Here is a 16,008-nt window from a genome sequence, read left to right as displayed (position 1 = left end):
TAAGACTTGCCTAGTTAAATAAAGGTTAAATAAAAAATATATATGGCCAGCAATATAAACTTTAACATAGATTTACAGTGTATCTTGCAAAAGATGTTCTTCAATTGGTAACATACATTGCTGTCTTCTTCTAATGCCTCAAGGGGAAAGTAATCTAAAAGTAACTGAATGTAATCAGATTACGTTACTGAGTTTGGGTAATCTGAAAGTTACGTTACTGATTACAATTTTGGACAGGTAACTGTAATGGATTACATTTAGAAAGTAACCTACCCAACCCTGGACAGCCTATAGGGAGGAGGTCAGAGACCTGGCAGTGTGGTGCCACAACAACAACCTCTTCCTCAACGTGAGTAAGACAAAGTAGATTATCGTGGACTACAGGAAAAGGAAGGCTGAACATTCTCCCATTCACATCGATGGAGCTGAGGTGGAGCAGGGCGGGAGTTTCAAGTTCCTTGGTTTCCACATCACCACCAAACTATCATGGTCCAAACACACCAAGAAAGTCGTGAAGAGGCCGCAACAACACATTTCCCCCCTCAGGAGACTGTAAAGATTTGGCATGGGTACTCAGATCCTCAAAAAGTTCTACAGCTACACCCTTGACAGCATCCTGACCGGTTGCATCACCACCTGGTATGGCAACTGCTTGGCGCTGCAGAGGGTAGTGCGTACGGCCTAGTTCATCATCCAGGACCTATATACTACGTGTTGTCAGAGGGAGGCCAGTCACCCAAGTCATAGACCGTTCTCTCTGCTGCCGCACGGCAAGTGGTACCTGAGTGCCAAGTCTAGGTCCAAAAGGCTCCTTAACAGCATCTAACCCCAAACAATAAGACCGCTGAACAATTAATCAAATGGCCACTTGCACTATTTGCATTGACACCCCCTCTCTTTGTTTATACATCTCTACTGGCTGTTTATTATCTATGCATAGTAATTTTACCTCGTCTAACCTGTAAGCTCACACATTGACTCAGTACCAGTACCCCCTGTATATAGCCTCATTATTTTCTTAAAACTGCATTGTTGGTTACAGGCTTGTAAGTGAGCATTTCACGGAAAGGTCTACACCTGTTGTATTCGGCGCATGTGAAAAATAAAATTGGATTTGATCTATACACATCTTCACTGGAGGAATTTACACAAGATATACTAGGAATGATATGATACTGCATAAGCGTTGGTATGTTTCTTGACACTATAATTAAGAAATAAGTCTTGAGGGGGTGTGGTATAAGACCAATATACCAGGGCTAAGGGCTGTTCTTATGTACAACGCAACCCTTAGCTGTGGTATATAGGACCATATACCACAACCTCCTGAGGTGCCTTATTGCTATTATAGACTGGTTACCAATGTAATTAGAGCAGTAAAAACACATGTTTTGTCATACCAATGTTATAGGGTCTGATATACCACGGCTGTCAGCCAATCAGCATTCAAGCCTCAAACCACCCAGTTTATAATAACAAATATGAACCCTGTAAATAGTGTATATGGTTTTGGATTGACAGGGAGAGAAAAACAATGCTCTAACAGCAGATTAGGGAGGCACCATGGAATTAAGCTGCTCATCTAGCTAGCCTACTTTTTCTAATATAACATTTCCTATTTCACATCAGTAAAAAAGGCATTACAGTCTCAATATGCATTACTATTTAGGGCATATCTCTGAATGATTTAGTTCATGTTTGTCATGTCAGAGCTACTGTACTGTATTCAGCTCATTGTGTATCCCCCCCAGGTGCTCCTCCTGTCACAGGTCTAAGATATGTTCTGAGATAAAAGTTGGTACAATTCCTTCTCATGCTTAGAATGATTGCTGCATTATCCGGCAGAGTTCTATTAAACACTGTTGGGGGATATAGGCAACAGTGTGTGAGTGAAAAATGGGTCTATCTATGCAAGTGAAAATCGACTTTAATAATTTATCACATTTCTACAGCACTTTTCATAACAATCTTAATGCGATTCAAAAGCAAAAAATAAACAAGCAATACATCATCATGAGTAGTTTAGCTATAGTTAGGTAACCAATAGGCCATGTCTTTGAGTCCATGCATCATCCAAAGATAGAGATGGGAAGTTCATGGCTTGATCAGAGGTAGTATAGTCAGGGAAATGGTTGATGAAGAGTCTGGTGACAATCATGTAGAAGGCTACTCTGGGAACTAGCATGAGTCGTGTAGCTACTGGACTTATCCTCCTTCACAATGTATGGCATCCAGTTGGGTGACGCATTAGCAGCTCTTGGTGCCAGAAAGCTCACCACACACAGTTTAGAGTACTAGCCAGTCGTCCCCAACCACAAGCCCTCTGCCTCAGCACTGCATTAATTTACTGCATCTCCCATTCTTCTCAGGCTTCAGGTGACTCTTAAATTGATGTTTTCAAAAGATCAGGAACCAGCAGCCAGGTGAAACAAAAAAGCTGGTACAGTGTCCAGATGCCTCATTCAAACAAAAACAATTGGCTAGCTAACAAGCCAAAAATAGTTGACCTGCCAGTATATCTGCAAATCTGTGGGTAAAAAAACACCAGAAATATGCACTAAAACTCAATGTTATCAAAAACAAAACAGCTGATAAAAAACAAATAACAAATAATTAAATATGTACACATTTACAGGAGTTCTCTGTTTAAGCTCTCTGTTTAGGCTGGTGCCATGGCAACTACAGAACAATAAATATATGACTCTGCCATCTTCTCTTGCTCTCACCCGACTGACACATAGCCCTCCAACACTGATAATGTGCTTCAGCCTCTTCCATCATGTAATGTCCAACCAACATGACTAATTGCCATGATTAATCATCATATAAATATATCAGGCCAGTTCAGGCCTTAGGGTAGGCCTGGGTATGCGTATATTTTATCCAGTATAATAGGACAGTATAGTAGGCCAGCCTACCTCAAGCGTGGTACAGCTCCAACCATGGCTCAAAGCATTCAGTTTGCCATTGATGAATGTGCTTGGGGAATCTCCAAGCCCATTGATAAAGTGTGAGGTGCCTGTAGTTGTGCAGCACAGTGTCATTACTAATCAGCCATATTCGTTACGCCCCCCACTGTCACAGCAAAGATGCTTGAGACGCTTGAGAATCTTAGCCTGGAGGATGGATAAATACATAGGCTAGACGCCGACCAGATTATCTAATATAATCTAATTTTGTCCATTTCTAATCCACAGAGTAGGCGTAGGCCTGAATACAAGATACCATGATTTGCTGTGTCATAAGACGTGCACATTTACAACTTTCTCTCTGCCACCAGGTTCAGGCCCAGCCTCTCCTCTAACCTTAACCCCAACCTTAACCTCCCCTCTGCAGATTCAACACCAGTTCCAGCACCAGACCCAGTTCCAGCACCAGAACGAGTTACAGCACCAGAATACTGGAAGAGGTGCAGAGAGGAGGTGAAGAGGAGGGACCCAACATCCAACCTTCACCCGGAACGAGCAGACCAGGGGAGTGCCACCATTGATATCCGGGTCTAGGGCTCCCGTGTGTGTCTGCTTCCTCCTCAGGTTGTCCTTTCTCCCCTCTGCAGGTCCAGTTACAGCCTCATCCCAGTACCCGGCTTCCAGCACCAGTCCCAGCGCCAGACCACCAGACGAAGTGCAGAGGAGGGACCAAAGATCAAACCTTCACCTGGGGATCAGGCCACAGGAAAGTAACACCATGGGCCTGTGGGTCTAAGGCACCTTTGTGTGTTTGATTGCTCGTCAGGCTGTCCTTCCTCCCCTCTACAGACCCAGATTTCAATCCAGCACCTGAACCAGCCCCAGTTTCTTGTTCCCGGTTCCTGTTTTTTCCTGGTCTCCAGTTTTCCACCCTGGTCCCAGCACCAACATGACTTCAGTCTTGGCCCCAACACCAGCAACAACCCTGGACACAGCACTGACAAACCACAACTGCCAGCCCAGACCCCACCCACAACACAAAGACACAGACACATTGTGGACTGACTGATGGACAGATTGCTTTTGTTTTTGCTTTTCCTTGATTAGATGACCATTTGGTTTGCCTAATTTGACTTGATAGCTTATTGTTATAATTATTTATCATTTTGAATTTTGAAAAACCAAATTAAAGGACCTTAACCTTTTCAGGGTTCTTACCTAACCTTAACATTTCAAGGTTATTGCTATGTTTATTTATTTATTTTTTATTTTACCTTTATTTAACCAGGCAAGTCAGTTAAGAACAAATTCTTATTTTCAATGACGGCCTGGGAACAGTGGGTTAACTGCCTGTTCAGGGGCAGAACGACAGACCTTGTCAGCTCGGGGGTTTGAACTCACAACCTTCCGGTTACTAGTCCAAGGCTCTAACCACTAGGCTACCCTGCCGCCCCTGAGTTTGGGGATTTTATGGCATCATTTTGAGTGGAAAATAAAGTTTCTGGTGAAGTCAAAATCTGGTGTGTTAGGTAAATAGGACAGATGTCAAATAATGCAATAAGTTAATGAGTTCATGTTGCACTGTGACTATCAAATCAAATCAAAATGTATTTGTCACATGCACCGAATACAACAGGTGTAGGTAGACCTTACAGTGAAATGCTTACTTACTACAAGCCCTTAACCAACAATGCAGAGTTTAAAAAAAATATTTACTAAATAAACTAAAGTAGAATAAAAATAAAAAGTAAGACAAGAAAATTACAAAACAATAACGAGGTTATATACAGGGGGTATCGGTACCGAGTCAGGGGTACAAGTAATTGTAAAGTGACTATGCATAAATAATAGACAGCAAGTAGCAGCAGTGTAAAAACAAACAGGGTGGTCAATGGAAATTGTCCGGGTGGCTATTTCTAATTGTTCAGCAGTCTTATGGCTTGGGGGTAGAAGCTGGTAAGGAGCCTTTTGGTCCTAGACTTGGCACTCCGGTATCGCTTGCCATGCGGTAGAGGAGAGAACAATCTATGACTTGGGTGACTGGAGTCTTTGACCATTTTGGGGGTCTTCCTCTGACAACACCTAGTATATACAAAAAGTATTTAGTCAGCCACCAATTGTGCAAGTTCTCCCACTTAAAAAGATGAGAGAGGCCAGTAATTTTCATCGTAGGTACACTTCAACTATGACAGAAGAAAATGAGGAAAAAAAATCCAGAAAATCACATTGTAGGATTTTTTATGAATTTATTTACAAATGATGGTGGAAAATAACTATTTGGTCAATAACAAAAGTTTATCTCAATACTTTGTTATATACCCTTTGTTGCCAATGACAGAGGTCAAACGTTTTCTGTAAGTCTTCACAAGGTTTTCACACACTGTTGCTGGTATTTTGGCCCATTCTTCCATGCAGATCTCCTCTAGAGCAGTGATGTTTTGGGGTGTTGCTGGGCAACATGGACTTTCAACTCCCTCCAAAGATTTTCTATGGGGTTGAGATCTGGAGACTGGCTATGCCACTCCAGGACCTTGAAATGCTTCTTACGAAGCCACTCCTTCGTTGCCTGGGCGGTGTGTTTGGGATCATTGTCATGCTGAAAGACCCAGCCATGTTTCATCTTCAATGCCCTTGCTGATGGAAGGAGATTTTCACTCAAAATCTCACGATACATGGCCCCATTCATTCTTTCCTTTACACGGATCAGTCGTCCTGGTCCCTTTGCAGAAAAACAGCCCCAAAGCATGATGTTTCCACCCCCATGCTTCACAGTAGGTATGGTGTTCTTTGGATGCAACTCAGCATTCTTTGTCCTCCAAACACGACGAGTTGAGTTTTTACCAAAAAAGTTATATTTTGGTTTCATCTGACCATATGACATTCTCCCAATCTTCTTCTGGATCATCCAAATGCTCTCTAGCAAACTTCAGACGGTCCTGGACATGTACTGGCTTAAGCAGGGGGACATGTCTGGCACTGCAGGATTTGAGTCCCTGGCGGCGTAGTGTGTTACTGATGGTAGGCTTTGTTACTTTGGTCCCAGCTCTCTGCAGGTCATTCACTAGGTCCCCCCGTGTGCTTCTGGGATTTTTGTTCACCGTTCTTGTGATCATTTTGACCCCACGGGGTGAGATCTTGCGTGGAGCCCCAGATCGAGGGAGATTATCAGTGGTCTTGTATGTCTTCCATTTTCTAATAATTGCTCCCACAGTTGATTTCTTCAAACCAAGCTGCTTACCTATTGCAGATTCAGTCTTCCCAGCCTGGTGCAGGTCTACAATTTTGTTTCTGGTGTCCTTTGACAGCTCTTTGGTCTTGGCCATAGTGGAGTTTGGAGTGTGACTGTTTGACTGTTTGAGGTTGTGGACAGGTAATACAGGTAATACATTAATACAGGTAACGAGTGGAGGACAGATGAGCCTCTTAAAGAAGAAGTTACATGTCTGTGAGAGCCAGAAATCTTGCTTGTTTGTAGGTGACCAAATACTTATTTTCCACCATAATTTGCAAATGCGTTAAAAATCCTACAATGTGATTTTCTGGATTTTTTTTTCTCATTTTGTCTGTCATAGTTGAAGTGTACCTATGATGAAAATTACAGGCCTCTCTCATCTTTTAAGTTGGAGAACTTGCACAAATGGTGTCTGACTAAATACTTTTTTGCCCCACTGTAGGTCCTGGATGTCAGGAAGCTTGGCCCCAGTGATGTCCTAGGCCGTACGCACTACCCTCTGTAGCGCCTTACGGCCAGATGCCGAGCAGTTGCTATACCAGGCGGTGATGCAACCGGTCAGGATGCTCTTGATGGTGCAGCTGCAGAACATTTTGAGGATCTGGGGACCCATGCTAAATCTTTTCAGACTTCTGAGGGGGAATAGGATCTGTCGTGCCCTCTTCACGACTCTCTTGGTGTGTTTGGACCATGAAAGTTTGTTGGTGATGTGGACACAGTCAATTAACAGCAACACTATGGTGTTGAATGCTGTAGTCAATGAGTAGCATTCTCACGTAGGTGTTCCTTTTGTCCAGATGGGAAAGTGCATTGTGGAGTGCGATTGTGTCATCTGTGGATCTGTTGGGGCGGTATGCGAATTGGAGTAGGTCTAGGGTTTCCGGCAGGAGGGTGTTGATGTGAGCCATGACAAGCCTTTTAAAGCATTTCATGGCTACCGACGTGAGTGTTATGGGGCGGTAATCATTTAGGCAGGTTACTTTCGCTTTCTTGGGCACATGTTTGAAACATGTAGGTATTACAGACTCGGTCAGGGACAGGTTGAAAATGTCAATGAAGACACTTGCCAGTTGGTCTCTGTTTGTTGCCAGTTCGTCTTGTTCGTTCAAGCTTACCAGCGTTTTTCCTGTCAGCTCCTATCGTTTCCCAGCCTCTCTTTGCTAGTCCTCCCGGTTTTTACCTTTGCCTGTCCTGACCATGTACCCGGCTGTCGTCCTTTACCTTTGCCTTACCCTGGATTTTCGACCCCTGCCTGCCTTGACCTGTCTTTGCCTGCCCCTGTTGCTACAATGAACAGTGTTACTTCGACAGTCTGCATCTGGGTCTTACCTTGATCCCTGACAGTACGAACTGGCCATGACTGACCCAGCAGTCTTGGACCAGCTCCGCTACTCCATCTCCTCTCAAGAAGCCACCATTGGTATGCATGAGGAGTTGCTTTGCGGCATGATGGAGGGGTTCCAGGCCACGGCCGATCGTCACGACCAAGCATTGGACATTTTGCGGGAGCAAGTCCGTGGGTTGCCTACTAGGCAGCCGACCACGACGGTACCCTCCCAGCCTCTCTGTAACCCGGCTGGTAGCAGCGCCATCACCCCGGTATCCCGAGAACCCCGCTTACCTCCACCGGAGTGAAATGATGGAGATTCCAGAACCTGCCGGGCCTTTCTCTTCCAGTGCTCCCTCGTTTTTGAGCTGCAGCCTTCTTCATTCTCCTCTGACCGCTCGAATATAGCGTATATTATCACGCTGATGTCCGGGAAGGCACTCGCCTGGGCCACGGCGGTATGGGAGCAACAATCCGCCGTCTGCCTCAGGTATTCGTGGCAGAGGTGAGAAAGGTGTTGAAGGCTCCAGTGTCCGGGAGAGAGACTGCCTGGAAGTTACTCCAGCTTCGGCAGGACACCTTCAGTGCGACAGACTATGTGGTGGAGTTCCGCACGCTAGCAGCAGAGGGTACCTGGAACCCAGAAGCGCTGTTCGACACGTTCCTGCATGGATTATCGGAGGAGGTAAAGGATGAGCTGGCAGCCCGATAACTACCGACGGATCTCGACTCACTCATCGCTTTAACCATCCAGATCGATGGTCGGCTACGGGAACGTAGGAGGGAGAAGAGGTTCGAATGCAGTCCCAATCGCTCACTCAGGGATCCCACCTTGTAGCTGATAAACTCACCTCTTCCCAAGCCGATGCAGGGCTGGGCTGTCTCCAGCCAAACGTGTACGCAGACTTGACACCCAGAGTTGTCTGTATTATGGTACTGCCGGTCATTTTGTGTCTACTTGTCCCTTCAAGAGAGCTAGCTTATTCGTTGGAGTACACTGGTGGGTCTGAAAGATAATTCTTATTCTCCCCTTACTCGCCCCCCTCTCTATGCCACCCTGCTATGGGGCGACCAGTCCAAGTCTCTCCAGGTACTCATCGACTCGGGGGTCGAAATGTCATACCCTGATCTGTTTCACCTGTCCTTGTGCTTGTCTCCACCCCATCCAGGTGTCACCCATCTTCCCAATTATCCCCTGTGCTCTTTGTCTTGTTCGTTCAAGCTTACCAGCGTTTTTCCTGTCAGCGCCTATCGTTTACCAGCCTTTCTTTGCTAGTCCTCCCGGTTTTGACCTTTGCCTGTTATGACCCTGTACTCGCCCGCCTGACCTCTCTGCCTGTCCCTGATTCTGAGTCTGCCGGCAGTCCTGTACCTTTGCCTTACCCTGGATTTTCGACCCCTGCCTGCCTTGACTTGTCTTTGCCTGCCCCTGTTGCTACAAAAAACAGTGTTACTTTGACAGTCTGCATCTGGGTCTTATCTTGATCTCTGATGGTCCTGGTAATCCATCTGGCCCTGCGGCTTTGTGAATGTTGAACTGTTTAAAGGTCTTACTCACATCCACTCCGGGGAGCGTGATCACACGGTCAGCCAGAACAGCCGGTGCTCTCATGCATGCTTCAGTGTTGATTGCCTCGAAGCGAGCATAAAAAGCATTTAGCAAGTCTGGTAGGCTTGTTTCACTGGGCAGCTCGTGTCTGGGTTTCCCTTTGTAGTGCGTAATATTTTTCAAGTCCTGCCACATCTGACAAGCATCAGAGCCGGTGTAGTAGGATTCAATCTTAGTCCTGTATTGATGCTTTGCCTGTTTGATGGTTCGCTCCTTTAGCTCAGTGAGGATGTTGCCTGTAATCCATGGCTTCTGGTTGGGAAATGTACATACGGTCACTGTGGGGACGATGTCGTCAATGCACTTATTGATGAAGCATCCGCATCATCTGACCACTTCCATATTGCGTGAGTCACTTGTACTTCCTGCTTTAGTATTTGCTTGTAAACAGTAATCAGGATGATATAATTATTATAATTATTAATTATCAGATTTGCAAAAATGAAGGGTGAGGGAGAGCTTTGTATGCTTTGTATGTGTGTGGAGTAAAGGTGGGATTTGGGCCTTGTCTTGACAAAGCAGTATATATTTTGCATTGGACTCATTAAAGAAGAACTCTTTGTCCAGTTCTAGGTTAGTAATTGCTTTTTTAGGTCATAAGAGATGGTAGCAGCAACATTATGTACAAAATGAGTTACAAACAATGCAAAATAAAATAGCACAGTTATTTAGGAGGCCGTAAAACGGCAGCCATCCCCTCCGGCGCCATTATTATCAGTATTATACACTGTAAAAATGTTTTACTTGTTTTTAAGGTAACTTATGTTACTGTAAATTCCAATAAACTTTGGTTTAACTCTACATTACTGTAAAGAAGGCACTTTTACAATAATGTACAGTAACATGCTGTACTTCTTTTTACAGTAACTTACAGGTAACTGTTTGTCAGTAATTTACCATTAAAACAAGTTGTGTTTTTTTTACAGTGTAATATAATGAATTAAGACTAAGAGTGTTGAATCAACAATTAAAATGTTGAGTCTCTGTGGACCCATGTTTACACCGAAACAGTGTTAAATGTTAACTCTGCTTAGTGTACAGTCTTATTTAAATATTTCCCAGAGTGCCTTGCCTTTCGAGTAAATTGTAGAGTTACCACCCATGACTGAATTTATTAGTTACAGAGACATGGTTTCAAGGCTAATGAAATGATTTTGTTTTTTATAAACGTTTGCAATATTGAATGCTGGGTAATATGATAATGAGCTGTGTATGACTTTCAGGCCATTGTACTAGGGTGAAGCTAGGCCCTCAAAATAAGGTCTTAAGAAAAAAACGTATGGTGTTGTGTTAAATATATATGTTGAAAGAGAACATATCCACTTAGGATGTCACTTGGTGAAGTCCATAGGACTGGAAATGGATGAATGCAACAAATATGTATCTGTCACTAATAAATACAGTAACTCTACAATTTACTCGAAAGGCATGGTACTCTGGGAAATATTTGAATAAGGCTTTACACTACGGAGTGTGTAAATTTAACACTGTCGCGGTGTCTATATAGGTCCACAGACTCAATCCTTTCATGGTTGATTGAACACTGTTAATTTAGACTTTCTTTAACAATGGAGAATTTGCTGTGTCGATTCTCTACGAGCAGAGAACATTGGGGGAAAACAAAATCATTATGTTTTGAGTGGAATGGCTATCCAGTCAACACTGCTGCATTGTTTTGATCACATACAATTGTCACACTTAGCTCATTCGGCCTACCTAAATAAGCAACACTGCTTATAGTGTGTATTGTGGTACAAATGCAATTGCATCCAAATGAGAATTGAACATTTAAAATGATTACAAATGACTGATCAATAGACCATGCAAATTAAAACAATAAACACCAAACATCCCTACCTTAAATTCCTCCAGGATCTTGTAAGTTTTCCCCCTGTATTCACAAAAGTTTTTAACCTCCTTGCATTCAGGACAGCATCCATTGTGCTCCACTTTTGTGCACTTAGGGTGTATCTTGGGGCACTCCGGCTGGTCGCACACTGGCCCATCCTCAGTGCACACGCATGGGCAGTTAGAGTGTCCTGGGAAGAAACGCTCCCCCAGTTTGTAAACAAAGCCACTGTCGTCCACGCAAACTTTCCCACGGTAATCGTCGAAAATTATGTTGTCGCTGTTGGCAGTTCGCTCTGCCTCGTCCGCGGCGTAATCCTCGGGACTGAGGGAGGCTGGTGACAAGGTGGCGTGGAGGACGAGGAGGACAATGCAGGGTGTTGGAAAGAGAGGGCCCATCCTTCGCCGCGGTATTCCTATTGCAGTCAAGGAAAGGGTCGAAGTTGCATTTACTTTGCCCATTCCATTCCCAGTCTGTGCAGCACGAAGGCCAAATTAACATGCTGATGATATCATGCAAATATAATGGTATATATTCAATTAGAAGTATCCACAGCAACGGACACAATCCCAGAAAAGATTTACAATCTAACACAGCAAATTCTCAAGTGTTAATTCAACACTTAGTGTTAAATTTAACACAGGTCCAGTGTGTTGATCCAGGTGTTAATTTAACACTAACATAATTCATTTAACACTCACTGATGTAAAATAACCCCAGTGTTGGTGTTAATATCTTTATCATATTTCCCAGTATGCTCTATTGCAGGTGGCTTTTTAGAATTGTTTGTTTCAATATCTATGTTTGTGCATGTACATTGATTGGTTAATTAATATTATGCTACTCAAAAATAAATAACAAACATTTTTCTAATCTAATCCAATCCATGAGCTGGACTTATTGCACTATAGGGCCGGATTACCACATTTGGGGCCCCAGCGCACCGGCCTCCAGGGGCCCACCCACCGTTTTTTTGGGGAAATAAGCTAACTTACTGCATTTCAATACATTTTGCCAGGGTGCAGAGAGAAAAATTTGCATTTCTACACTTTTTGTCATGAGGCTAAGAGAAAATGTTGAAGTTTTTTAAAGCTAATTTCCTGCAATTCCACAGTTTTTGCCATGGGGCAGAGAAAAAATATGTTACCCGTTACTGAAATGGTTGTTCCAGTTTAAATGGTTTAGCTCAGGGGTATCAAATACATTTTTCCCTGGGTGCTGCATTTGATCTTCAATGAGGTCCATAGGGCCCCACTGAAACTGTATGAATGTAGGTCCATTATACTTTATACACAGTTTTGATTTGAGTCATTTTAAAAATGGGCCGGATTGGACCGTATGTTTGAAACCCATTGTGTGGTCTCCTATCTTAGTCTTCCCAACCCTGGCAGTCTTTCTAAATGCAGGTTGTGGGTGAATAAAGATTCAAAATGTTGAATATCCCCACTCTGGCTGTATTCCAATAGGAATTACACATCACTTTCCAAGCCAGCATAATGTGATTTGCAGGCCTGATGTAGCATGAAAGCCATGAATTTCAGGCCACTGTATTAGGTAAAAATGCAGCCCTCAAAATAAGATCTTATTATAGAAGTGTTTCAGTGTGTTAATTACATCTTATGATAACATATTTGCATGGGATCTCATTCGATGGCCAGTAAGTTTTATTTGATGAATGCAACAATCATGTCTCTGTCATTAACAAATACAGTTAAGGTTTGTAGCTTTACAATTCACTGAAAGGCAAGGCACTCTGGGAAATATGCAAATAATGTTTAACACACTGTTAATTTAACACTGAAAAGTATGGACCCATATAGACAATGGACTAGTGTTGATTTAACACTGAATAATGTTCTGTCTATTATTACATTTCTTACATACATTGCAGAATGTCAGTATTTTAAGTAAGATAACACCCCCCCCCCCCCCCCCCAATAAAAACAAGATGTGTTTACAATGAAAAAAATACATGAGGTTTTAGGATGAGTTTTACAGTGAATGGGAAGGTGGATACATTGGGCATTATAGACTCACCGCGTTGAAATGTTCGGTTCCACTAGTTGGAGTCAGGATCAACAGAGATCCAAACCCAGTAGAATGGATTAAACACAGGATCCAATAACTTCCAGATTGACCATTGGATTAAACCAACAGGCTCCAGATAAAAAATATAATCCCCCTTCAATTGCTGTTGTTGCGCGTAAAAGCAGTTAGAAACGAGACCATTTTCGGTACGGATGACTTCGGAGCAGCGCGAGCGATGTGATATGCACACACAAATCAATCTGATACATGACTCAGAGGATCCCGTATTTCCCGTAGATAAAGATAACAATAGGTAGCTGATGTGTGAAAAAGAAGCCTTGAAAAAAATTGTACGAAATTATATTGCCTTCTATTTTTGCCAATAGGCTACTCATAGTCGTCCACGGCAGTGAGAGTCATTTCAATCAACTTCCAAATGCTGCAGGTAGATCAAAAACATAATTATGCATTGTAACATACATCCAGCAGCGAGTGCAATTTGAATAATAGACCCAAACTCTGGAAGATACACCTTTAAGAAGAGAAAAATTAACTAAAAGAAAATAAGTTTAAACCCAGCATCTCCAGTAAAAGTTAAATGTTTAGCCTACTAAAGATATTTTATTTGTCCACACTTTTCCGTGCGCACTCTCCGGGAAGAAGCAGAGAATATGGTAGCCTACCAATCATAGCTTGATTCTCGTTAGTTGAATAAGCTGAAGCGAAAAAGCCCCGATTCAAGTCCTCTGCCTATACCGCCAATTTTGTGAAGAGGAGCGTGCAGAACAGCGGCGCTTTACATCGCCCTTGTGAGTGAGAGGGGACGCATTTGACTTCAGGACCACGGACAGTGGCAGAGGGCACAGCGGCAGACAGCGCTATCTTCAGCACTGTCGCTGTTCAGTCGAGCGTCCCGCTGAGCACGCGGAGATTGGAGAGCTTTCCCATCTTGTGTTGCTCCCCAGACCAGCAAGGAAAAAGCGAATGGTTTGGCGCAGCTAGATCACCCTTCAAAGAACTTGAAGTGGCATTTTATTATATCGATATCCGCTCAAAAATGCACTGAATCAATCGAAATAGATGGATGGGGTTTGCTCTCTTAAAAATCACGTGGAGCACTTTTTATTGAAAGCTTCATAAACAGATAGCACAGTTTCTCTGTGCGCAGACGTTATTTATGCTACTGTAGCCAATGAGCTAGATCACACACACTTTACCATTCTTGCAGCAAATAACTGAAATAGACTTAGAGAAGAGATGATGTACAATGTGGCGTTATGTTCATTTCAGAATAGACTACACAGTAATTTCCCAGGATTGAAGATGAACACAATTCCACATTATACCGTATCTGCTCTACAGAGAACCTACAGAGGTGCCACATTTTCGAGTGGAGGGAAGAAATAAGAAACTACAGAGCTCAGCTCCCAAGGCATTTGCTTGTACAGTACGGTATGGTTCATGTCTATAATGGATATAACTAAAGCTCTCTTCTCAGGCTGTCCCTGGGGATCTCTGGCTAACATGGTGTAAAATGTCAAGGGTGGATTAATCTCTGAGTGAAAACATACTCATAATACTTCACTTGACAAGTAGCCATGCAGAGACATGTAGCATGTACACTACTGTAAAATGTTGTGCGTGTGTGTGTGTGTGTGTGTGTGTGTGTGTGTGTGTGTGTGTGTGTGTGTGTGTGTGTGTGTGTGTGTGTGTGTGTGAGAGTACCATGCATCGGTGTTTGTGTGTGTGTGTGTGTGAGAAAGTATGTGAGTAAGTCCATGTGTGTCTATGTGTGTGAGAGTACCATGCATCGGTGTGTGTGTGAGAGAGAGAGTCCATCTGTGTGTGTGCGTATGCTTGCCTGCGTGTGGTATAATGTCTCTGTGTGTGCTTAGCCTTGTCTCCATCCTCTCTGTCAGAGTCAGTGTTATGCTTCTTTAAATGGAGCATAAACAACACCTATCAGAGATAATCAGGATGAATTGTGTCAGAGCCCTGGATGACGTCTTCCAGTGATGATTCATTCGCGAACAAACAGCTCTTTTTGACCAGATATCTTTTGGAGAACATAGGGAACCGAATCGAGAGAGAGAGCCGTTCAATTGAGTACCCGATTTGTATACTACTGCTACTGATTTTTGAGCACCAGAAAATGATGATCTATAGAAACATTATAAAAACATTATCTGGAGATGGTAATTCCTCACTGCAGGAACAATAGGTAGTGGGGAGAGAGCCACATTCTGGTCCACACAAAATGTTGTCAGGTGAAATGTAGCATTTGGACTCAAATTTCATGATCTGACATAATGGTAGGCAACCCTTTAGGCTTTACATTAGAAATGTGCTATTTTTCATTGCTTTTCATCGCATTTTAAGCACCACTTGACCAAGAGCCGTTTGGGAGACAAATTAACGCCTCATTTAGGTGAGCTGAGCCAAAAGATCTGGCTCACCGAAAAGACTCGGAATAACCATCACTAATGTCATATCCCTGCTCCTTAGTAATTGAAGCATGATTTCTCACATTTTTAATAGCAACGTGTTAGCTGTCTCCCTGTTAGATCACCGACGCAATGTACTCTCTAATTGGCTCCTCACGCACCCACAACACCCATCACACAAACATGCACACACACATATATAGGCAGGCACACAGGCACAAAAACATTCACGTACGCTCACACACATGCACACAGCATACACAGGCACAAACTTACAAATGCATGTATGCACACACAGACATGAACACACACAGGTATACAGACCAACACAGACTTTGAAAGGTTTCACTATAGCAACATATAGATAGGTCACCCTTCACAGTACTGGAGTATCATAGGCACAGCATGTTCCATAAGACAATCAGCAGCCTCAGAGAAACACACACACACACACACACACACACACACACGCACACGCACACGCACACACACACACACACTCTGAGCTAAGGCGCTACTGCTGAAATTCTACATGGGTAATTTCTCGTATTGAATGATTAGTGAGATCCAGATGCAGTCCAATGGGAAGCTGTGGCCGCTTGGCGAAGTG

At 43.3% G+C, this 16,008-nt stretch overlaps 2 protein-coding genes across 5 annotated transcripts in view; one reads left to right on the top strand and one right to left on the bottom strand.

The window, feature by feature from the left end:
- Window positions 1-4,114, top strand: part of bard1 (BRCA1 associated RING domain 1) — a 68,265-nt gene extending 64,151 nt beyond the window's left edge. The window contains exon 11 of the mRNA XM_036959169.2: window positions 3,337-4,114. Coding sequence (XP_036815064.2) covers window positions 3,337-3,426 — 90 coding nt within the window. The 3' untranslated portion in view covers window positions 3,427-4,114. The remainder of the gene's footprint in view (window positions 1-3,336) is intronic.
- Window positions 1-14,396, bottom strand: part of LOC110501788 (von Willebrand factor C domain-containing protein 2-like) — a 35,599-nt gene extending 21,203 nt beyond the window's left edge. Inside the window, exons 1-2 of one of the 4 annotated variants that reach the window (XM_021579615.3) lie at window positions 12,964-14,396; window positions 10,935-11,341 (exon numbers count right to left, since the gene is read on the bottom strand). In XM_021579615.3, coding sequence (XP_021435290.1) covers window positions 10,935-11,324 — 390 coding nt within the window. In that variant the 5' untranslated portion in view covers window positions 11,325-11,341; window positions 12,964-14,396. Of the gene's footprint in view, window positions 1-10,934; window positions 11,429-12,963 lie in introns of those variants that run through there. The other 3 variants (XM_021579614.3, XM_036959171.2, XM_036959170.2) reach the window with 3 other exon arrangements.
- Window positions 14,397-16,008: the final 1,612 nt, after the last annotated feature.

The sequence above is a fragment of the Oncorhynchus mykiss genome, chromosome 22 (assembly GCF_057628025.1).
Source record: "Oncorhynchus mykiss isolate SJ-2025 chromosome 22, ASM5762802v1, whole genome shotgun sequence".
NCBI lineage: Eukaryota > Metazoa > Chordata > Actinopteri > Salmoniformes > Salmonidae > Oncorhynchus > Oncorhynchus mykiss.
This window is presented reverse-complemented; position numbering and strand designations above follow the sequence as displayed.